The sequence below is a fragment of the Denticeps clupeoides genome, chromosome 11 (assembly GCF_900700375.1).
Source record: "Denticeps clupeoides chromosome 11, fDenClu1.1, whole genome shotgun sequence".
Classification (NCBI taxonomy): Eukaryota; Metazoa; Chordata; class Actinopteri; order Clupeiformes; family Denticipitidae; genus Denticeps; species Denticeps clupeoides.
Window position 1 is genome coordinate 7,690,249 of NC_041717.1, and position 23,892 is coordinate 7,714,140.

Genomic DNA, 23,892 nt, shown 5'->3' on the forward strand with positions numbered 1-23,892 from the left:
GACTTGCATGTGTACTGGTTCCCAGCCTGTCAGAGTGCTGTCAGCCGGTGATTTATGGTTGCGAGACTCCAAGCAGTCTTTGCTGCCAGTTCAGTATTGTTACAACTGACATCTAATGAGGCCAGACGTGCTTTCAAGCACAGCACTTAACAGAGGCTTCCATCTCCACGAGTCACGGGCTCTCTTTCCCATTTAACTTTTTCATTTGGGATGGCAGTGCAGAGGAGGCATGCACGACTTCCAGGACAGCTGCACCCATTCCCTCACAGACACCAGCCCGGCTAAGCCACGCTTTCGCACATAAAACACAGACACTTACTGTCAGCTGCTAAACATCTCACACCAAGAAACTTCAGCAATTAAGCCCTGTGGTCAGGCAGGGGTCAGCATCTTGTTTTCACCATTTTGCACAGATCTGTGCCACCCCTGTCCTCGTTTGCTCAAGACTCCTCGCTATAATCGCAAACAGGGCCTCTGGCAGAAGCAGCGGCACTCTGCGCTCCGTCCCGTCGCCCCCCGCGCTGGTTCCCTGTCACTCGTGATTAATGGCAGTCGGGCCCAGCATGCCTTGCGTTGCCAGTTCCAGCGCCGCTCCCCTGATACCTAATGAACTCTGACAAAGTTCTTTTCCCTCATTGTGCTTCTTCAATTCCCCCCCTTTATTATGAGCACCCAACAAGAATCTGCTATTGCAGCACCATTTTTATACTACGTTTAATGGGTTTCTGTTATTTTGTTCAATCATTTTATAAGAAATAGCTATATAACATAAATATGCACAATGTTAATATTAATTTGCAATGCATAAGGTACTGGCAGATGAGGTACTGCATCTCTGGATAAGCAAGACAAGTTAACATAAAATGCAAGATTGTCCAACAAGAACCCTTGTCTGTTTCCTATTGGACAATCGTGACTTTCAGCAGATCGTGAAGTCCAGTATGGTTGAGCACCAGTCTGGGTGAGTGAGCATGGTCTGTCTGGGGTTCGGGCCTCTCATGCACTTGTCTTTGTCGCCATCTGGCGGTCAAGTCACATGCAAGCCGATTACATAGAGAGAGATCTATCTGTACTTAATATGGTATATCAATGTGAAATAGTCACATTAATTCGTGTATTAATTAACACACAATGAATTATCAATTATATCGGAAACTTTCTCAATGTTTTTGTGCTTTGAACACTATTCAGCATCTTATTATTATTATTATTATTATTATTATTATTAGCAGTAGCAGTAGCAGCAGTACTACTAGTAGCTGTAGTAATAGTATTTTGCATTCTATTAGCCCTGAATGTCTCCAGGGGGGTGGTCTCTCTAGGTCGTCTGGCGTCTGATAAAAGCCATAAATGAAGGTGTTTTCCACCATTTCTCGGTTGAACTTCGGCAGAGGGAATCATATATAACTTCATGTAACCATAAATGGAACAAGGTCAGAGGTCAAAGTTGAGGACAACAATTGTAGAAGGAACTCCAACGGAAACTCCGCAGAGCTGCGCCACCTGCGCAACTACGACGGGATGAATCCCCGATGGTGAATACGCCGTGGAGGAGCGTAGCGTAGCGGGCATCCTGCGTGTGAGGACCGAGCAGGCGCCGCGCTACGCTTAAACAGCGTTTAGGCAACGAAATACACTTCCCACAAACTCTGCGTGAGACACACGGGCACCGAGGTTTGTACGTGTTAGTGGGGTCATGCTAATACGGACGTTTTTTAATGCATGTTTACGCTGGTACGTTTGATGACACCGAAACGCCGGTTCCTAGATTAGCTGCGATAATGTTAGTAAGACTTAGCTGGTTACAGGAAAGGTCCGACTCCGGGCTTGTTCCTTATGAACATTGACAGGCAAGGTCTGTTCCTTAAACACGTTTTCAATAGCAGATGCACAGAAAGTACATCTATTTCATTTCTCTCTTTTTTTTTTTTTTTGTGGTCTTGCTTTCACAGACCGGTTCGCGTCTGTTGTCTTGCGACATCTGGCAACATGGGCAGCTAACGTAGCTAGCGAGAGCTTAGTGAGACCGCAACGTGCAGTTTACAGGAACGTAGATGAAAAACACCCTTCTTAACTAGTTTGAATGAAGTTTTCACAGCCCAATCTTGCCTACAGGGGCGATTGTCTGTGAACGTCTTACTAATGTAATGCCTGGAGCAACCTAGCCCGTCAGGTTTGTGTGTGCATGGGGCGAGTGATTGACGGCTGGTTGCCTTTAGCTTACGCCAGATAAATAAGATTTGACAGATTCCTGCTCTTGCTGGAGTCAATCCTCTTAAAGGGCAAGGTCATCCCGCTGACCAGCAGTGCGTCTGAGCTGTCGTGAAGCCGTGGCACTGGGGATGCATCCTGCCTGGGTGGTTAAGGTGACACAGCTCTACCATCTTAAAGCGTGGTAGGGAACCTGTTATGTAACATTTACTACGTTGTACAGCATTTAAGACCGCAGTCGAGCACTCGAGGGAGTCATTGTAACCCAAAATCGACTAATACCGGCATTGGCCGGCCTTTAAAATATATCTTTTATCTTCTGTCTTCCAGGATGTCCAATTTGAGCGCAGCCTTCTCGGTGATCTTGGCTGTCGGATTAACCGCGCTGTTTTCTGCCGTGCACAAAATAGAGGAGGGACACACCGGCGTCTACTACAGGTAAACACAGTCTGCGGGGGTCTCGTGTTCTTGTTGGAGTGTAATGACACACTTTAGAGCGATGTTTGTGCTTTAGCGAGTCCTTTGTTCCACTATAAATTGCGTATGCATGATGCCCAGTATGCACGGTGTCCAGTATCAGTATCAGTATCAGTGCCGGTCAAGCCGTGTGTGAGAAACTTTGTACTTATGGCAGAAAAACACAGGCAACTTTTTTTTTACCCCCTTATTCAGCTTTTTACATTTACAAATTGTTCTTTGATGGAATCACAGAGATGTTTTGAATATTGCAGATTGATATATGACGTTTTGTGGAGAGGACAACAGGATTCTCTGTGATTCCCAGCGCTAATGTACAGGCTTCATATTAGCTCTTATCCGTCCTTGCGGGGTTTGGGGCTTTCAACCGTTAGACACTAAACATTGATAACCAGAGATTAAAGATGGTGAGATCTTGTTAAAGAATCATGTCATTTGTCCCTTAAGGGGTGGTGCTCTCCTGACTGCCACCAGCGGCCCAGGGTTCCATCTCATGTTGCCCTTTATCACCACTTACAAAGCTGTTCAGGTGAGATGGAGAGAGGAACGAAAACGTACAATTAACAAATGTGTTGTATCAAATTGCTATCTGCCTCATTATTGCAGACCACCCTTCAGACCGATGAGGTCAAGAACGTACCATGTGGCACAAGGTATTTGAAACATATTTAGCCATGCCTTTCAAACTGCACACTTTGCTTCATAAGTATTGCATTGAGTAATAATGCATTTTGTGTACTTATATTATATTTTAATTGGGTTTTTTTTCCAGTGGCGGTGTGATGATTTACTTTGACCGAATTGAAGTGGTGAATTACCTCGTACCTTCAGCAGGTGAAGCATCACAGTACAATATTGAATTCTTTTTTTAAAAGCCGTTTAACCCCAGCTTAAAGCTTATCAAACCTTCGGACTCACCTATTCCTAGCTACAACATTAGAAGCTTCAGAGTTGTGCAATGGTTATGTCATGTGTGTTAATGCAGGAGTCAAAACTGATCTGTCATACTCGTGTTACATAACACAGAGCCTCATTATATTCTGTAACATAACCGGCTGATTGCACTTTTTCTGCAGTGTACGACATTGTGAGAAATTTCACCGCAGACTATGACAAGGCACTGATTTTCAACAAGGTTCATCATGAGCTGAATCAGTTCTGCAGTGTGCACACCCTGCAGGAGGTCTACATCGGCTTGTTTGGTAAAGGAATGTCTGCTGTTATTTTCTGATCTGGACAGTTTGGGGGATTTTAGCAGTTACCATGGTGCATGTGGTCCCATGTTTTGTCTGGCCAATTAACGCCAAGATCAGTATTTTAATGGAGCAGATGCACGTTAACTTGACAAAATTGAGCACAGGCTGGGTGGTTTCATTTTACTAGCCAGCTTTTCACTTGTTTGCTTGTTTATGTCCCTTTATGATCACATCTTGATCATTTTGAAATATCAAAATATTCCTGGTTTTAAATGGAAAATTCTTGAAATATTTTTATGATCTGGTTCTGTTCTGAACCAAAACCTCTGAAACTAAGTAAATGTAAATGTGTGGTAAGTGGTACAATGTTTTGAACACACCTGTTTTCTTATGTTAGATCAAATAGATGAGAACCTGAAGATGACTTTGCAGGAGGAGCTGACAAATATGTCCCCGGGACTCATCATTCAGGTGAGTGTCTTGGCACAGACTGGTTGGTCACTGTGACACCTTGACTGCCTGATACTAGTTCTGCACCTAACTGAGTGGTGTAATCTAACAAACAAAAGACAAAGCATGTCTCTGTTTATGTGTTTTTTACTTTTGACCCTGCAAAATTTCCAGCTTTTAACATCCCTTTTATGATCCATGTGAAGTTCAGCTGGCGTAACAGAATGTTTTCTCTGCCATCATTGGTTAATTTGTATCATATGGTCATTAACAATTTAATAATGCATGTGGCTGGTTGGAAAATTTGGAGGTTTGAAGTTAACACGCTCTGTGGGAGGTCCTTCAGTTCTGTATACCAGCATTCCACCTGCACTTCAATCTCTTTCCTGTAGAGGTCCTGAGAGCTTTGTGTAGGGATTGTCTCTGACTAGGATGAATTTTACTACCGTGTCAGACCCGCATAAACATAATGCATTAATTATGTTTTAACACTACAGCAAAATTTTGCCCAGAAACACAACATTAACAATATAAAACGCTACTCTCTATAGAAAGCATAAAGCAGAACTCTGTATAAGTGTTTATTTTGCAGTGATATTTTTTTATAGTAGATATTTCATAAAGCTTTGTTTTAAAAACAAATAAAATAAAAATGTAAATAAAATGTTTAATACATTCATGTGTAACTTGATAGTCTATATGCACAGGGACTTAATGATTAACAGGGTTTGTCCACCAGAAACCGCAATACCTCCATAGTATGTATGGGACTCTTGAGTTTGATTACGTAGTTCTAGAACCACAACCTGGGAAAGAGAAGAGTTTGGAAGTTCATGTGTGCACCCCAGCATCTGTGTTATCCTTGAATCACACATAATTACAAATAAAAAGATAAAATGAAAGACTGTTAAATAGGTAGTCTCTTACATAATCTCAAGGTACACATTTCTATGTACATTTCCTATGTAGTTTCCCCGTATAACCATTAGAGAACTTAATGGATGGGTCCCCAGGCTGTTGCGTAACAAAAGGATCATTTCTCACTTTGTATCTTTTCACCGTTTTTTAAGACATTCTTGTGCCTTTGTGTAGGGGTCATGTGCGTATGTGAAGGAGAGCCCATAAATAGCCCGCTGAGAGAAGCAGTGACTGGTAAAATGGATACTGAACGGCCATAAATAAATAGCCAACTGAGAGCACACCATCCATGACCACTTCTAACATATGGTATGCTTTTCCTGTAAGAGCCTCATTAATCAGCCATATGTTGTAATCTTGTTTTTAAGAGGACATACCTTGCGTATTAAGAACGATTTGGGAACTTGTGTCTCGGTTGTTTCAAAGAGATACCGAGATACTAGAATAACGCAGTTTAAATACAGCATTTTTCAGTTGGTCATTTTTTAAACCGCAGTATGTAGAGGGTTTGCACTGTGGAGCTGTGGAGATTAAATTGAGTAATGTCTATTTTAGGGTGACTACGATGGCAGGATTTGTAACTGTGGGGTTTGAACTTACGACCTTGTGATTTAGCAGGTTGTCGACCACTGAGCTACTTTATCTGTTCTTTAATGCTGAAGCACTTCATGTCACTTGAAGCATTGCCTCTTTATTGAACCTGGAGCGATGTTAAGAAGAAGAAAAAAAATTGTGGTTGCATGCACTGTTACACTGAGAACAAAATACTGTGAGCTCACACCCACAGGGCTGATGACATTCAGGTGCCACACCGGATTTGTGGCGTAGCGAGATGTATGCAGTTTATCATATTGTGGCTGCAAAACAAATCAGATTCTCCCAGTAGCCTGATACTAGATCTGAGAGGAGCAGCTTTCAATCTCAACCACACCAACAATAGGTGCACAAGCCAATAAGCCAATCAGAAGGGCCGGGCCTTGGAGCATGACTGCTTAATTCTTCGCCAGTGGACGTGTTCTGAGAGTGGGAGTTCTCCTTTATATAAAAAATGTGTACATGGTCTGAAGTGACAATATATTATGTCATTCTCTCAGAGTTTACGAACATGCTAAACTGAGATCGGCTGCTCAGTTTCACTTTAGTGTTCCTGACTGGAGTCGGGGAACGCAGGGTAGAGCTGGAAATTAATTTCTATCTTTTAAGTTAGGTCGAGCTCATGCGGTAAAAGGTCAGTCAGCAAACTGGAACCTCTGGTCTTTGGTAACTATCCTTTCTGTATGATTCTCTGCTTGAGAATTTGTTTCGGTGATTGGTTAAAGGTTTTTACATTTTAAATAAATATTAAATATTGAAATGTTATTAAATATTAATTTGATTTGGAAATCTTTGCCAACGTAGTCAGGTTATTGTGACCACGTATACAACATATAAATCTCCTCTGGGGTTAACTCCTGTTCTTCTGTGGCAGTAGTATATACAGTTCCTTTATATTACTAAATGTAGTCTTTCTTAAAATGTACCTGTTTTTGATCATTCTTGTTGCTTTATATATTATTCATTATTATTAGGCGGCAGAATTTGGAAATAACATTTGCAATGATATAAAGGTTTCGTAATTAGTATTCTTACAGGAGTTTTTATTTATATGTAAGCAAGTGCCATTCATCATATTGCATACATAGCACAAACCACCCTACCCCCCGTTCACCTTTGTGGGCATGGAAAAAAATTCAGGCTCAGGGATTTTTTTTTTTTTTTTTTTTTTTTTTTTTATCTTATCACCCCAGAACACAAGAAAACATCACAAAAACACATCACAGTGATAATGAAATTCTCAGAACTGTTATTTAACTACACTTCTTGGTAGTGGCCTAGTGGGTAACACACTCGCCTATGAACCAGAAGACACAGGTTCAAATCCCACTTACTACCATTGTGTCCCTGAGCAAGACACTTAACCCTAAATTGCTCCAGGGGACTGTCCCCTGTAACTACTGATTGTAATTCGCTCTGGATAAGGGCGTCTGATAAATGCCGTAAATGTAAATGTAAATGAAGAGAATACAAAAACAAGACATCCTATATCTGATTGAATGAAAAGTTCTTATGCTCTTTACACACATACACACACACACACACACACACACACACACACATATATATATATATATATATATATATATATATAATTGCTGTTTACATAGTTACATATTATCGATGGAAATCAGATTTATCAACCCATGGAGGTCTGGATTTGGAGTTACACTCAAAATTAGAGTGGAAAAACACAGTACAGACTGATCCAACTAGTAAGTAATGTCCTTAAAACTCAAAAGTAAGGGTCAGTAGTGTGTGTGGCCTGTATGACCTCCCTACAACATGCTCCTGATGAGCTGGCGGATGGTCTCCTGCGGGATCTCCTCCTGGACTTAAGCATCCGCCAACTCCTGGACAGTCTGTATTGCAACGTGACACTGGTGGATGGAGCGAGACATGATGTACCAGATGTGCTCAATTCGATTCGATTCTGGCCAGTCCATAGTCCATAACATCAATGCTTCAAAACCGTCTTGGAGGAACTGCAGAAACACTCGAGCCACATGAGGTCTTACATTGTCTTGCATTAAGGAGGAACCTAAGGCCAACTGCTCCAGCAGATGGTCTCACCAGGGGTCTGAAGGTCTCATCACAGTACCTAATGCAATCAGGCTAACTGTGGCGAGTACATGGAGGGCTCTGCGGCTCCCCCAAAGAAATGACACCCCACACCATTACTGACCAACTGCCAACCCGGTCATGCTGGAGGGTGTTGTAGGCAGCAGAACATTCTCAACGGCATCTCCAGATTCTTTATGTCTGTCACGTGCTCAGTGTGAACCTGCTTTCACAGGAGCACAGGGCACCAGTGGTGAATTTGCCAGTCATTGTGTTCTCTGGCAAATGACAAATATGCTGCACACTGTTTGGCTGTAAGCACAACCCCCACCTGTGGACGTCGGGCCCTCGCACCACCCTCATGGAGTCTGTTTGACTGTTTGAGCAGTCACATGCACATTTGTGGCCTGCTGGAGGTCATTTTGCAGGGCTCTGGCAGTGTTCCTCCTTGCAAAAAGTCAGAGGAAATGGTCCTGCTGCTGGGTTGTTGCCCTCCTACGGCCTCCCCCACGTCTCCTGATGTACTGGCCTTCATGCTCTGGACACAACGCAGACACACAAAGCAAACCTTCTTGCCACACCTCACATTGATGTGGCATCCTGGATGAGCTGCACTACTTGAGCCACATGTGTGGGTTGTAGACTCCGTCTCATGCTACCACTAGAGTGAAGGCACCACCAGCATTCAAAAGTGACCAAAACATCTGCCAGAAAGCATAGGAACTGAAAAGTGGTCTGTGGTCACCACCTGCAGAACCACACCTTTGTTGGGAATGTCTTTGTTGTGTATTATTTGATTTCACAGAAGTTTGATTAACTTGGAGTTACATTGTGTTTAAGTGTTCCACGTATTTTTGAGTAGTCTACATAAACCATGCAATGGAACACCAAAGCCCACTACTGTATTAAAGGCATTTGTTTTTGAGATATAAAAAAATTAATATCAAGATTAATATCATGGTTGTATTTTCTGGCTTTTCAGGTGAATTATTGAAACATGACCAGCAAGAAGAGTTTCTTGTTGTCAAGGTTGTAGTTTAAGATTGGTTTCATTTGGTCATTACTCTTAGTTTAAGCTTTGGTGTTTGTGCATGAAGACCACATTAATGATTAAGAGTAGACTGATATGAAGACCGGAGGGCTGTCCATAGAGGAAAAGCATGACACTTTGGGTTTGGATGTACCTACTCTATGCTGGAGACAAACATGGAGCAATTTTGACACATATATATATATATATATAATATATGTGTGTGTGTGTGTGTGTATGTATATATATATATGTGTGTGTGTGTGTGTGTGTGTGTATGTATATATATATATATATATATAGATAGCAGGAGAAAGTCAAGTACAGTGCATCTGTAAAATATTCACAGAACATTACTTTTCCACATGTGGTTATTTTAAAGCCTTGTTCCACTATGGATTACATAAAAATTCCCTCAGAATTCTTCACTCAACACCCCATAATTACAATGTGAAAAAATTTGCTTGAGGTTTTGGCAAATTTATAAAAAAAAAAAAAAAAGAATCACGTATGTAAGTATTCACAGCATTGCTCAATACTTTGTTGATGCACCTTTGGAAGCAATTACTGCCTCAAGTCATTTTGAATATGATTCCATAAGCTTGGCACATCTATCCTTAGCCAGTTTTACTCATCCCTCTCTGCAGCACCTCTCAAGCTCCATCAGGTTGGATGTGAAGTGTCAGTGCACAGAGATGTTCAATCTGATTCAAGTCTGGGCTCTAGCTGGGCCATTCATGGAGTTGTCCTGAAAACCACTCTTTTGATATTTTGGTTGTATGCTTAGGGTTATTTTCCTGCTGAAAGATGAACCATTCAAGAGCGCTCTGGAGCAGGTTTTTATCCAGGATGTCTCTATACATTGCTGCAGTCATCTTTCCCTCTCCCTGACTAGTCTCTAAGTTCCTGTAGCTGAAGACCATCCCCACAGCATGATGCTGTCACCACCATGCATCATTGTAGGGATGGTATTGGCCTTGTGATGAGCAGTGCGTGGTTAAATCCAAACGTGATGCCTTTGATTCACACCAAAGAATTCAATCTTTGCCTCATCAGACCAGAGTAGGGTTGCAAAGGGGCGGAAAATTTCCAGTAAATTTCCGAAAAGTTTCCGGTAAATTTCCATGGTAAGTTAAGCTTGGGAATTTTGGAAATTAATGGGAATTAAGGAGAACTAACTGGGAATATATTATTTCCAAGCATAAATATAAACAGAAATCATAAGAAAACCTCCATGCAAAATGTTTTCAACAGATATTTCAACAGATTTATTTGTAAGTACAGTAGAATAGAACACGTTTCAATAACTTGTTTCATGGATGAATAAAAACATAAATGTTGAGTTCAATATTACCATCCCCTAACCCCGTTCATTCAAAAATGCCCCCTGTTCAAAAATCTCCACAAAGTCCCATTCAAAAGGTTAAATGAAAAATGCCACTTATCCTCCAAAACGTCCCATTAAACATGCAAATCTTCCTTCAAGCAATCCTCTTTTCTCATTTTTGCTCAGTCAATAGACTCTTCCTGGACCTCATCATCATCCAACAACATGTCCACTTCCTCAGCATCCAACTCTGAGTCTTCCTCTTCAGTGTCACTTTCCAGCCTTGTTGAGGATGGCTCTGTGTCAGGCTCAAAGAGCCGTAGGTTTGCCGGAATGCCGACCAGCTTTTCCACTCTCACATTTGTGAGCCTGTTGCGAACCTTTGTGTGGGTGTTCCCAAACAGTGACCAGTTGCGCTCGGAGGCGGCTGATGATGGATTTGGAGGAGGATGGAGGCTACAGGTGCAAGGGCCTCAGATTCACATAGTCCCTTCCACCAGGTGACTGCAGATATGTGCTGGCATGACTGCCATATTCCATCCCCTTTCCAAAGGCCTTGCTTTGTTCGATACTTTGCCAAACTGCCTAGAACTTTGCCTTTATTGAGACCCAGGTGGTCAGACATGGCTGTAATGACCGCATAGGCACCATTGATCTCTTCCCCAGAAAGTATGCCCTTGTCATATTTGGGGTCCAGCATGTATGCTGCTGCATGCACTGGCTTCATGCAGAACTCCCTCCACTGTTCCAATGACTTGACCACAGCCGTTTCCTCTGCTTTCAGTAGTAGGGAAGTGGGCAGAATTGTCTGGATTTCTTCTTTGAGTTCTGCAAAAAGGCACTGGACATCTGACAAGATGGCACCATCCCCCTCTATCTTCGCTATTGCTGCTGCAATAGGTTTGAGGATTTTCTGAATGCTAGATATTCTTTCCCACCAACTTACCTCACTTGTTAAGTCCACAGGCTCAAATGTGTGCCTTCAATGCTCTTTGTCCTTCAGGCCCAAAAGTGTGGTCCATGTGTACATGTGATGGAGGCATGCACAGTGCCAGTAGGTGGTCTCAATAGCCATGCAGCAAGCATGTGCTCTGTACATGTGATTAAGGAATGGCATGGATATTCAAGTGTATTTGAATTGCATTTGTTTGTTTTTTTCAATATTATGCTAAAATATACTTTGCTCAACTATATTTAAGTTCCCTAAGAAGAGCCAACCTTCAATTTTGAAAATTCCCAGTTTATTCCCATAAATTCCTGTTAATTCCCGTTTATTCCCATTAATTCCCGTTAATTCCCATGGAAAGTTTCCATCTTTGAAAATTCCGGGAATTTTGCAACCCTAGACCAGAGACATTTATTTTTCATGGTCCGTGAGTGGCAAGCTACAGGTGGGCTGCCATGCCCCTTTTACTTCTGTCTGGCCACTCCACCATTCAGGCCTGATTGGTGGATTGCTGCAGAGGAGGTTGTCCTTCTAGAAGGTTCTCCTCTGTAAACAGAGGACCTCTGGAGCTCTGACAGTGACCATCTGGTTCTTTTCACCTCTCTTACTCCCTCTCCCCTGATTGCTCAGTTTAGGTGGCCGGCCAGCCCTATGAAGAGTCCTGGAATTTTTTAATTCTTCCACTTATGGATGATGGAGGCCAATGTGCTTGTTAGGACCTTCAAAACAGCAGAGATGTTTCTGAAACCTTCCCCAGATTTCCTTTGACTTCATTCTTGGTTTGTTCTCTGACATGAACAGTCAATTGTCAAGTGCAGTGGTTGGCCCAGGGTTAAGGTAATGGACCCAGAAGGTTGCTGGGTCGAATCCTGAGAATCCTCGCCAAGGAGCCACTGAGCAAAGCACCGTCCCCACACACATTGCACCTTTGTGGGTGCCTTTCATGGCAGCTCACTGCTCACTAAGGGTGATGGGTTAAAAGCAGAGGACACATTTTGTTGTGTGTACTGTGTGCTTTGCAGTGACAATCACTTATTTCTTCTTAACTGTGGAACCTTATTATTACAGGGGTGTGTAATAATAAAAAAAACTCAACTTTTTTGGAATAAGGCTGTAACATAACAAAATGTGGAAAAAGTGATGCGCTGTATATACATTTGTGAATCTATTTTTTCAGTGTTGCCTCATTTTACCTTCATGGCTGCTTTGTTCACTGCCATCATCAAAAGCCGCTTCATGAGATGCTCATTAACATGAGTGGATGATAAGAAGGTGCATAAACCTTCAGGACTGTTGGAAACCATCCCTGTTGCTAAAGCTGGTGGAGAGCAAAAGCTCTCTGCTTTGAGGAGTCTCAAATGTTCAACTTTTTTTTTTTGTTTTATTACATAACCTACTGTGTGTGTTATGTCCTGGTCCTGTATTATCAGTTGTATTCTATAATCTAAAAAATACAAGAGGGTCAGGACAGTACCACAATTGGAAATATCTTGAAAAAGGATTTCAAGCATGAAACCAGGTTGACCTAGGAAGATGACAACTTATTACAGACAAATACAAAGATATATCTCTACCGACAATGATGGAAAGGCCACAATATGGAGAAAGAAGGATCTGCTCATGATACTAAACATTCAAGCTTTCGAGGTTACGTCACACCTTAGGCTTGCATAATAATTTCTCAAACCGTTTGTATCGTTTTAATTGATGATCACGATAACTCATTAAGTAACAGAATGAATGCAGTGGTCTATAGAGCACCATAATGTGTGTTAATTTGTAGTCCTATGTCTTCATTTTATTCTATAATGTAAAAAATGCAAGACCCATAAATGACTAGGAGGGTCCACTTAGTACCACAATTTTCCATATCCTGAAAAGCATTGAGCTGGTTGTCCAAGGAAAATAACAAGACTTATCTCTACCAACAATGATGGCCAAAATATGGAGAAAGAAGGGATCTGGTCATGATCCTATTCATTCACCGTTGCATAACAACTTCTATAAAGGGCTGTATAATCTTTATTGATTATCATCATAAGTCATCGTGTAACTGCATGAATGCAGTGGTTTACACACGCATACTACGTGCTGGAGAGATGCATCTAAACTAATTGGGAGGAACAATGATACAAAACACATTGGCACCTCAACAAATAAACTTCATCAGGAGAGAAAAATGGATTATCCAAGTCAATCTCCAGCTCTTAGTTATGGTGGTCAACGAGGTCAAATCAAATTAACATTTCATAAAACAAAATCTATAATCTGGTCACCCTAGATTCCCACACATCATTATGTCCATCGCTCTCTTTACTATTTGACTGACACAACATGCACTTCCTGTCTATCGTTCCTACTCTTTCCATAAGATTCATTGCTTGGAATTTTGTTGCAATATTTGGTTAAAAGTGTTTTATGAAATGTTAATTTGATTGCACCTCTCTGCCATCACACGTAACCCAATTGAACATACGTTTTACTTCCGGGAGGGAATGCTAAAGAGAGAAACCTGCAATGCAGATAACAACTGTAGGATTCTGCGGTAAAAGCCTGGAGCATAATCTACGAAGAAATAAGGAATCCAGGGGAATCTATTGGTCTGATTTAACTAAATATGATGAACTCTTCCTCTGCTGAAAACCTGTTTAACTGTTCTTTTTGTTTAACAAACTGTGCTGTAAATACCAGGGAATCATTAGACTACAAGTGATGTGCATACGGGAAGTCTAGGACCACCAGCTCTACCACACCTGGGCAGCAGATGTCCCATCACCCCCTGTGTAGCTTCTGAAAAACAATTACTCGTGTCAAGTGGGAGAAGAAAAAAACTGTAATATGAACTTTATTATATATTACTTCATAATTATAATATGAGGTAATATGAATGGCGGGTAGAGGTTTATTACCTGAATATATCAGAACGTGGTGAGAGACCCCAAAACACCCCCACTGCCCATTAAAGTACTGGGTGCTTCATATCCTTCAGGGTAATAATACCTCTATACATGCTGCTGGAGGCACATAAACACTCTGTAACAGCCATAAGAGGGTAAAATAAAATAATTAAAACAGATTGTTAGTCTTCAGATTAGACCGGCCGGGGAAATTGGGTAGCATGCAGCACATGACCTAAGAAAAATCAGAAAACCCAAATGTACAGAGAGGAGACTGCTATCCTGTTTCTGGGCAAGGGGCGGAGCTAGAGGAAACCAAGTCAACTCCGACTCAGAGGGGAGTTGGAAATTTTTGTGTCGTAATTTTTGTCCCTTTTTTGTGTGTTTGAATTCTTTCCAATACATGAGACCTGCCCTCATTTTGGTGGTAGTAGCCTAGTGGGTAACACACTCGCCTATGAACCAGAAGATCCAGGTTTAAACCCCATTTACTACCATTGTGTCCCTGTGCAAGACTTAACCCTAAATTGCTCCTGGGGGGCATTGTCCCTGTAACTACTGACTGTAAGTTGCTCTGGATGCTGTAAATGTAAATCCCTACAAACAGTCACCTCTTGTTCTGGAAGGGGCAGTTATCACCCCCTTTACAGTACTTGGTTGATGACATTTGTTTAGTGTTTAACACTGGGAAAGGTTCGTCTGAAAATCATTGTTCCAGTCATGTTCCAGTTCCAGGGATTTCAGCAGTAGTGCCCTGCCAGGAACTGTATTCTTTATATAAAAAAATTCATGGTCTCTTGGACATGAATGAAAATTGTTTGTGGGGGTCCATACCCGACCTATTACTTGGCCATTGTGCAGTGTGTGTCCTGATCATTCTCCGTCTGAATTCCTGGCCAATCCTGGAAGTCCTGATTTAAGACGTTTCAGTTCTTTGTCTCTCAGTTCAATTTACAAAAGCCTTTTGTAAAAGTTGCAGCCCTAGTTAGAGCAACTTTATTTGATTTAACGCCTCTGTGGCCTTCATTTTGTCACATTTACAGCATTTATCAGACGCCCTTATCCAGAGCGACTTACAACCAGTAGTTACAGGGACAGTCTCCCTGGAGCAACTTAAGGTTAAGTGTCTTGTTCAGGGACACTGGTTCATAGGAGAGTGTGTTACCCACTAGGCTACTACCACCCATTTTGTCCCTGGTCTCCACCACATGGAAGAAGGGAGGGTTATGATGTAAACTTGGATTGCATAATTTTTCTGTGACTGTTTAAAAATCTGAAAGAGTTGTTTAGTTTACACTTGTACACTGTAGTAACAGTGTTCTGGACCAGCGATATGATGTGTGTGATTTAATGCCATATGTGCTTTGTAAAAATGCAACAGCAGAAAATATATACGACAATTTTATTATTATCAATAATGGCTACAGCCCATTGCCTGCAGTTACAATGCACTACTACATCCTTGTACGCTGAGCTTAATATGTGAGATTAGTCTTTATATTTCATGCTGATGGAGAGTTGTGATTGGCAGTGGCATGGTTTTCTGGGAGAACAATTGGCTGTATGTCTGTAACTGCTTCTCTCTTTCCCCCTTTTTTTTCTGAACCCGCAGGCTGTACGAGTGACCAAGCCAAACATCCCGGAGACAATACGCAGGAACTATGAGCTTATGTAAGTGTGCCCTGAGGGTAGTTTGGAGGGACAGAAGTGTTGTCCCTAAAGACGTTTCCTAATGCTCTCCAGTTACTTTTATTAAACTCGAACGAGATCCATATGAGTGGGATCGTGCGTACTTTTATACACGACATGTCATTAAACACTTCAATCCATATTGATTTCATTACTTTGTTGTATTTTTCCTTTCATGGCACTAGATCTAAATAAGGATGGGTGTTTTACTAATACTGTTGCACATTCCTGGAAATGTCTTTATGTGTATATGCGGGGGTGTATTTCTTCCACAGGGAGAGTGAAAAGACAAAGTTGCTCATTGCTGCCCAAACCCAGCGGGTCGTGGAGAAGGAGGCGGAGACAGAGCGCATTAGAGCTCTGATTGGTGTGTATTTGTTACAAGAACATTTGGTGGTCCAACTCTGTGATTTAAAAAAAAAAAAAAAAAATCCATGCTCATGTCAAACTGGTGTCACTGTTATATCAGTGTCCTGTCGGAAAAAGAAAAGAACTTCATTCAAGTCTTCATTTACAGTTAAATTGACTAGACCTATTATTACAAAGGGACATACCATCATAAAGCTTGTTATGAAAAAGTCTGAAACAAACAAAAGGACAGTTTTATGGAAACAGATTCCTCTATTTTCTGCAATCCAACTTCATTCACTGAGCCAAGGTTGACAAAATGTTTTATCAAAAGTTTATATCAATGGTTGCATGTCACTTAGTATGTCTTCAGACCATCACAGTCTGACCCTCACAAGCCCATCTGCACAGGAAACATGATGGTAATGATTAAATCCCTAATTACCGTCTTCTTTACAACAACATCAAACCGCAGACATAGTGGAATAAACCATCCGTAATGACTTTTTAATCCAATATGGCCTTAAATACAGCTGGGAAACCGACCCACAAAGTCCTTTTGGTGCAAATAAAAACCAAATCTGAGCCTGATTTAACTTTTTCTTTTTCTTTTTTTTTTTTTTTTTAGCGTGGGATTGTTTAGCAGTGGATTGCTTAATATTTCACTGTCTGCTTTTGATTTGTCTGCTGCTCACCCTTTCCAGAGGCAGAAAAGCTGGCTCAGGTTGCAGAGATAAAGTTTGGACAGAAAGTGATGGAAAAGGAAACAGAGAAGAAAATCTCTGAAATTGAAGGTGCGTGCGAAATTAGTCTTTGAATATAACATTTTCATGGCTACTGTACTCTTCATCACCCTCCTTTTACCTTTATGCTTGTGTGCAACTGTGCTTATTTACAACTGTGGTCTGGTTCTTTTTGTTTCTGATTTCTGCCAAACCCACGGTATTTGGTGGTTAGTTTCTCCCTGAACAAAAAAGAATTTTTCATTAGTAACTAGGCTGGTGCAGTTTTGTCCAAAGAAAATTGGCAAAATAATCATCTGTTTTTTGAGGACATGATTTAAAAATAAAAAATGCAGTCACTACTGAAATAAAAGCACCTTTGTCCTGTTTGTCTTTATGGCATCTGCAGACACCAGAGTTTAATCTCTACTCATCTGAATCATCTCAGTGCCACCGCCATCTGGAGCATAGATTTAACCAGATAATGTTTTATCTCAAATTTGTTCATCCAGATTTCAAAGGTCTCAACGGTTCAAATACCATAGACCCAAAAAACAAGATTATTTACTTAATTTCTAATTTGCGTTTTTGAGTATGAGATCGGAATAAATAAATAAAAAATAAGTGATTGTCACTTGTGATACACAGCAGCACAGCACATGTTGCACACAGTGAAATTTGTCCTCTGCATTTAACCCATCACCCTGAGTGAGCAGTGGGCAGCCATGACAGGCGCCCGGGGAGCAGTGTGTGGGGACGGTGCTTCGCTTAGTGGCACCTTGGCGGATCGGGATTCGAACTGGCAACCTTCTGATTACAGGGGGTGTTTCCTTAAGCGCTAGGCCACCACTGCCCCACTTGGCCACCACTGCCCCCAATAAGCAGTGGAACGCTTGAGTGGAACATTTGGAAGCTGAGCAGGAGACGAATATTGAAGAACTCAGATCTATGCCATAATTGTGGAAGTTCACTAATTCAATTCACAATTCACTAATATATTCATAAGTTACTTGTTTGTTGCGAAATTCATGCACTTTCATGCTCTGTAGTGCTCTGTAGAATACAGACATTTTGAAGTTTTTTTTTCCCCAACACTTTCAGTTCCAATTAGTGTTTGGAAAGAACTATTTGTAAGGTGGTCACATGCTCTTTGCCATTCTGAATTTTGACCTGCTTATACCTGCAGATACCCTTAACTCTCTCTATTGATTTCATTTATTCATCAGAATCACTTTATTTAATGTCATTTTATTCATGGGATCTAATTTTTTTCATTGGCATATTTTCCATGTTTGTGTATATAACCCTTATATTCACACATTTATGTTTCACATATACAGTTTTTTTGACTGGTGAGCGAATAATATATGCAATCACAATTCTTACCTGAATAATCTTAATATTTTAGTAAGTAATATTTATTAATAATAACTCAGAACAGAATTTTTAGTTTTTGCATTTTATTACACTGAGATAGTGGACCCCAAAACATTCAAATAAAATTGATGAGATTGAAAATAAGAAGTGTATCAAAGGCTGGTGTTGTGCTTGTAGAGGACTGAGCTGAAATGTAAACATAGAAAAAACAAAGTGCATATGCACACATGTTCATTATCATCAGTGAACAAAATTGTTGAGGTCTGGGATTGTAACAGTATCTCCTGAACCTACTGGAGTTAGCAGTGTGTTCAGGGTCATTGTCTTACTGGAAGGTGAAACTTTTCAAACTTATACAATGTATTTTTTTGCAATTCATATTTTCAATTCTGGCCTGTTTCCCAGTCCCTGTTAATAAGAAACATCCCCGCATCATGATGCCTCCACCATTTCCACCCTGCTTTACGGTGTGGATGGTGTTCTCAGCATGAAGAAAGGTGTTAGGTTTGCTCCAGAAATAGCATAGTCTTTGACGGCCAAAAAGTCCAATTTTAGTCTGATCTGAACTTGGCACCTTTCTCCACATGTTTGGAGAGTTTCCTCTATGCCTTCTGGGAAATTTCCTTGAGGCCCAGGTCTGTATAGTGTGTGGCTTATAAGGCTGAAATAGACAGATACTCCCATCTCTGCTGCCCAGCTCCTTCATGGCCTCTGGGTTGCTTCTCTGATAAATTCCCTTCTTAGTGGACAGGTTTACTTCAAGTATATACAACACATTACCACATTTCTTCCTGTCGCTAATGCAAAGATAACTTTTATGATTAAACAAATAGATAAAGTAAAAAAAATAATAATAATTTTAATGATTGCCATGTCTGATGACATAGTGAGTTAGTATGACTATCAAGCTGTAGTTTTAGGTTGGGGGGTTGACTTTTACACTCTTATCCAGAGTGCTTTTCATGTTACCATCAATGAAGCAATCAGTTCTGGTTCATTACAACTCAAACCATGAATACAATCATTCTATTCACTCTGTTGTAGTTTTTCGTAACAGAAATCAGACTATAAGAACATTGCAAGTTAGTCTTAAGAGGAAGGTCTTAAGATGCTGTTTGAAAATACACCAGATGGTCTGAGAGTGTGAAGTGCAGTGCAAGGTATAATAAGGGCTGTGAGGTAGGTGGTGAAACCCCATGTTTGGCTTTGTAGGCCAGCATTTTGAATCTTGAATCTGATGTGGGCAGCTACTTGGAGCCACTGGAGGGAGCGTAGCATTGGGGTGCCTCCCTGGCACCGAACCCTCTGGTTGGACCCCAGATGTCTTCTCTCATAGTGGCGGAAACCTGCACAAAAAAAGCAGTGCAATGCCATCTGGGCACGTTCAGCATTTTTACTTCTTCTGCTTCCGGGTCGGTGACCCCATAGGTGGTTGTCACAACTTGGGGTTGTGGTTGGAAGGAAGCACAGAAGCAGGACAATGTGAAATAAATAGGGCTTTTTAATAAACACAAAAAACACAGCTCAAGGGCCAAGGGTCTTTGTATTTAAAATGAGCTTCATGGGGGGAGCGATTAGGACCTGTTAATCATGCCCATGAGCGGCATCTGTGTGAACCCAGCCTCTGGCAAAGTACCCAACCCTCAAGGTTGCCACGCCGAGGTGACTAAGCTCCATCACTGTCAGCTGGGGGGATGGTGGGGGTGGCAACCACAGGGCTCCATCTGTGCATGCAATGCTGGTCCTCCCTGGCACCGAACCCTCTGGTTGGACTCCAGATGTCTTCTCGCATAGCGCCGGCCAGAGACCTTTTACATGCCCCTGCATGTCCCTACTGACCCTGTCTGCTTCACTCCCTGCCACCCCAAGGATGCAGTCCAGGACTGCACGGAGACTGCTTACTGCACTGCAGGGCTGTTCCTTCATGGCACGTGCAGTCCCTGCCACTGCCTGTCCCTATTGACACATCCTGTGTCTCTCGCCCACAGAGAGGCAGTCTCGGACTGTCTGGCAAACTCTCATTATACCGCAGGGTGGTGCTGTCTGGGCTCTCCTCTCCTCTTCCGATTCATCAGCGCTGCTGATGTCACATTCTCGCTCGTCCTCTCACACCTTCGCCCACAGGTGCCCACTTCTGGGTGTCGTCTTTTACAGGCCCGCAGGGTGTTACCGTCGGCGCACATGCAGGACACAGAACTCCTGGCAGAGTTCATCACAGAGTGACCCACGAGTGAAAGACCGCAATGATGCCCAGTACCTAAAGACCTATCAGACATCGTTATGCAACTGCCACACAACTGCAGGCCCTTTTAAGAGATGTGAGGGGTACCAGGGTCTCTAGACAAACCAGCAGGTGACTCCACCGACACCAAGACACTGCATTGAATGTTTGCGGTGGGCACAAGACCATGTGACCTGGACAATGCAAAGTGACCTACTGTTGAGTGTTTGGTCACCTTGCACAGAAATGCTGGTTGTCAGAGTTGCAGGAGAAGGCGAGGTGAACATGGTCTCTATGGTTTGCTTTTTTGGAGTAGGTGCAACAGTCTGGACAGGCATCACCAGTCAGTGCAAAGAGATTTGGTTATTGTACATGGCTCAGTCACTGCACGTTCTTACCTCAGAGACATCATAGTACCCATCATCATCCCCCAATTCCACCAGCACACCCCCAACTTTCTGTTCATGGATGATAATGCTCCACCACATCGTGGCAGAATTGTCACAGCTCGACTTCAGGAAGTTGGAGTGCCTCATGTATCATGTGGAAACCCCCGCTACTAAGATTAGTAAGATTAGATTGTTATTTGGGCCTATCCCTGTTATTGTCTATATTTTTGGGGTAATAAATATGTGTTTCTTCTCATACAGTAATATCAAAGGAAACTTTCTTATTTCATAAAAATTCAGAGCAAATAGGAAAAGCACTCATTCAAATAACAACATCCCTAACTGATTGTGTGTGAGTAGTGTATAATTACTAAAAACCCAAAGAAATCTAATTTGAAAATCCATTAAATTGCAGGTTATATGGCAACAAACCCGAAGGAATGCTAAGTTTTTGTTTTGATGGACACTTTTGCTGGTTGTATGCTGGTGAACTCATGCTTGTCTGTTCTTGGACTTTGAACAGATGGCGCCTTCCTGGCCAGACAGAAAGCGAAAGCTGATGCTGAGTTCTACAGTGCCCAGAAGGAAGCAGAAGCCAATAAGGTAAAATCAGAGAGAACAACCAACTGGCGCGGGGGGGGGGGGTCTTTTTTTTTTCTCCCCCTCTGGTGAAAGCTAAAATGTATTTGCTTCTTTCTTCCATACTCAGCTGAAGCTGACACCAGAGTACTTGCAGCTGATGAAATTCAAAGCCATCGCCGCCAACAGCAAGATTTACTTTGGGAGTGAAATACCCCAGATGTTTGTGGACTCAGGGCCAACAGGACCTTCAGTGGCAACATCAGTGATCACAGACATGCTCTCAGAGGGGAAAAAAGACTTTGAGTAAAGCATAGGTACGGAGCCCTCCATCCATCATACTGCTGTGATGGCCAATCGAAGGAGAAAAGAAAAAATCAACCATTTGAAAGCGCATCTACAAACACTTTGTGTACAATTTGTAATTCCCAGTGATGTCTGTTTATTTTTTTATGTATATATGTGTGTTAGTAACACTAATCTTCTCCATTACATAACCTGGATGTATACAGTACAGGCCAAAAGTTTGGACACACCTTCTTATTTAATGTGTTTTCTTTATTTTCATGACCATTTACATTGGTAGATTCTCACTGAAAGCATCAAAACTATGAAAAGTGATGGAGTATGTGTGTTAGTAACGCTAATCTTTTCCATTACATAACCTGGAAATATATGTAAGCAGGACCAAGTATTTTCTGGCCCAACCTTTAAGGATACAGATGGAAAGTATGGTCTATGGCCTTTGCGAAAATATGAAAATATAGCAAAAAATTTAAGAAATGACCCGTAATCAGGGGTTGTTGCACCATGTATACAGTGTACTTGCATAATAATTGGACTTTAATATTCACATGATTGTAATATGTGTGTGTGTGTATATGTAGAGAGAGAGAGAGAGAGAAAAAGAGGGGGAAAAAAAAGAATGAATAGTACCTTTGGATGATTTGGCCTTTAATTCACCGGTTGCACATTTATGCAGACTGGACATTAAAACTCTTTTCAGGCCACAGAGGCGCAGGGTGTGGGCGGTAAAAAGTCCCTCAATTTCCAACAGCGGAATAATGACAAGTGCACACGGAGCCCTGGAGTCATGTGTGTCTGCGAATATGGTCAACAGATCAGCACGGCTGATTGGCATTTACAAGTGATTTTCGGTTCCATCAGGTCATGACACGTTTTGGGCCCACAGGCTGTTAATGACCCCCCTCGCTTCTTTTATAGGCAGCACTGTGCCATGCTGCTCCGCAAGAAACAGCACGTCCTTTGTGGGCCCATGAATGGCACAGACAGTGAAGTAGCTGGCATCACTTAAAGTGACTGGACGGATTCCTGGAGGTCTCTGGTGCCACTCGCACATTGCAGGGTGGCGTGGGACACTGCATTTGAATAATTTTGGTAATGTATCCTCTGTGGCTAATGAATGAGGACTTGACACAAGCATGCGTCTGCCCTTCTCTTTCTGTTTTGGCAGTGCTGCACACACAGGGATCTTTTGTCTGAACTGCTACAAATGTCCACTGTGATGTTTTGGCAGACATTTTATATTATGGGACGTATTTCTTGGGAACACTGTATATTTAATTAGTTAATATTTTATCTCAGGTTTTTTTTTGACGTATGAACTCAGCACTGTAGACGGCCAGTGGAAAGCGCTGCCGTGAACAGGTAAACTGACCACTGACTTCACTTCTTCATCAGGATCAATATAGTTCACATCGTTTTTCAGATGACTGTTCTTTGGAATTTAAATGGGAACAAATGTTTCTGACCCATAGTTGATTTTCTACAATAAAAGTGTATTTTTGATCAGTTGTTTCACTGGCTGGTTTTGTGTGTGTGAGTGCTTCTTATTATTAATCTATCCATTAATGAAAAGGCGCATCTTTGTTGCATGTAAGGAGTATAAAGCCAGGCTCGTATCGGTGAAAACCATCGCTTTCCGCTCTGTTTAGACTGTTACAGGAAAGTACAGGACGGCTCCTGTGATGCCATGATTTGGGAAAGAACATAGTTGTACCCACGAGCCTGCACCACATGGAAATGATCCAGAGTAACCCCAAGGTTAAGACTCTGTGAGTTGAAAGTTGCGGGTTCGAGCCCCGCCTCCCCACGTCTGTGGCTCCTTAAGCAGGGTCTTTAACCCCCAGCTCCCTTTGCAGACCGCTACATCATACTTGCATATGTATATATAATTTCAATAATCCCATGACTGGTACACAACTGTGCCATAGACGGTGCAGCAGGTACAGAAATACCTGCGAGGACAGGTGGGGTCCTGCCGCAGCGACAAGCATCTGTACCCATGTAGGTACACAGTGAAACTCCCATTTCTCTCTCTGTGTACTGATTCTCGCAATATCGGAATCTTGATCTGAAATAGATGTCTCTTTTTTTGTGATATTATCAGACGAGAAGGGTTCGGGTCGGTGCACCGGAACCCCCACAGCTCGAAATACG

General features: G+C 41.9%; 1 protein-coding gene across 3 annotated transcripts; it reads left to right on the forward strand.

Annotated features, from left to right (window-relative positions):
* The first annotated feature begins 1,536 nt into the window (after nucleotides 1–1,536).
* On the forward strand, nucleotides 1,537–23,244 carry erlin2 (ER lipid raft associated 2). Of its 3 annotated transcripts, XM_028995446.1 has the most exons (13): nucleotides 2,201–2,395; nucleotides 2,542–2,649; nucleotides 3,136–3,217; nucleotides 3,295–3,341; nucleotides 3,461–3,522; nucleotides 3,765–3,890; nucleotides 4,282–4,355; nucleotides 15,720–15,778; nucleotides 16,072–16,163; nucleotides 16,849–16,938; nucleotides 21,377–21,456; nucleotides 21,563–21,749; nucleotides 22,657–23,244. In XM_028995446.1, the coding sequence occupies exons 1-12, from the start codon at nucleotides 2,343–2,345 to the stop codon at nucleotides 21,740–21,742; spliced, it is 1,053 nt and encodes a 350-aa protein (XP_028851279.1). In that variant the 5' UTR covers nucleotides 2,201–2,342; the 3' UTR covers nucleotides 21,743–21,749; nucleotides 22,657–23,244. The 3 variants fall into 3 exon arrangements, with proteins under 3 accessions (XP_028851281.1, XP_028851279.1, XP_028851278.1); XM_028995448.1 differs by lacking the exon at nucleotides 2,201–2,395 and adding an exon at nucleotides 1,537–1,674 and having other exon boundaries at nucleotides 21,563–23,244; XM_028995445.1 differs by having other exon boundaries at nucleotides 2,204–2,395; nucleotides 21,563–23,244.
* The last annotated feature ends 648 nt before the right edge of the window (nucleotides 23,245–23,892 follow it).

Coding starts and splice junctions, on each gene's coding strand:
- erlin2 (XM_028995446.1), top strand. CDS start 2,343: ATGCATCCTGCCTGGGTGGTTAAGGTGACACAGCTCTACCATCTTAAA. Junction 15,779..16,071: donor CGCAGGAACTATGAGCTTAT/GTAAGTGTGCCC, acceptor TTTCTTCCACAG/GGAGAGTGAAAAGACAAAGT. Junction 21,457..21,562: donor AGGAAGCAGAAGCCAATAAG/GTAAAATCAGAG, acceptor TTCCATACTCAG/CTGAAGCTGACACCAGAGTA.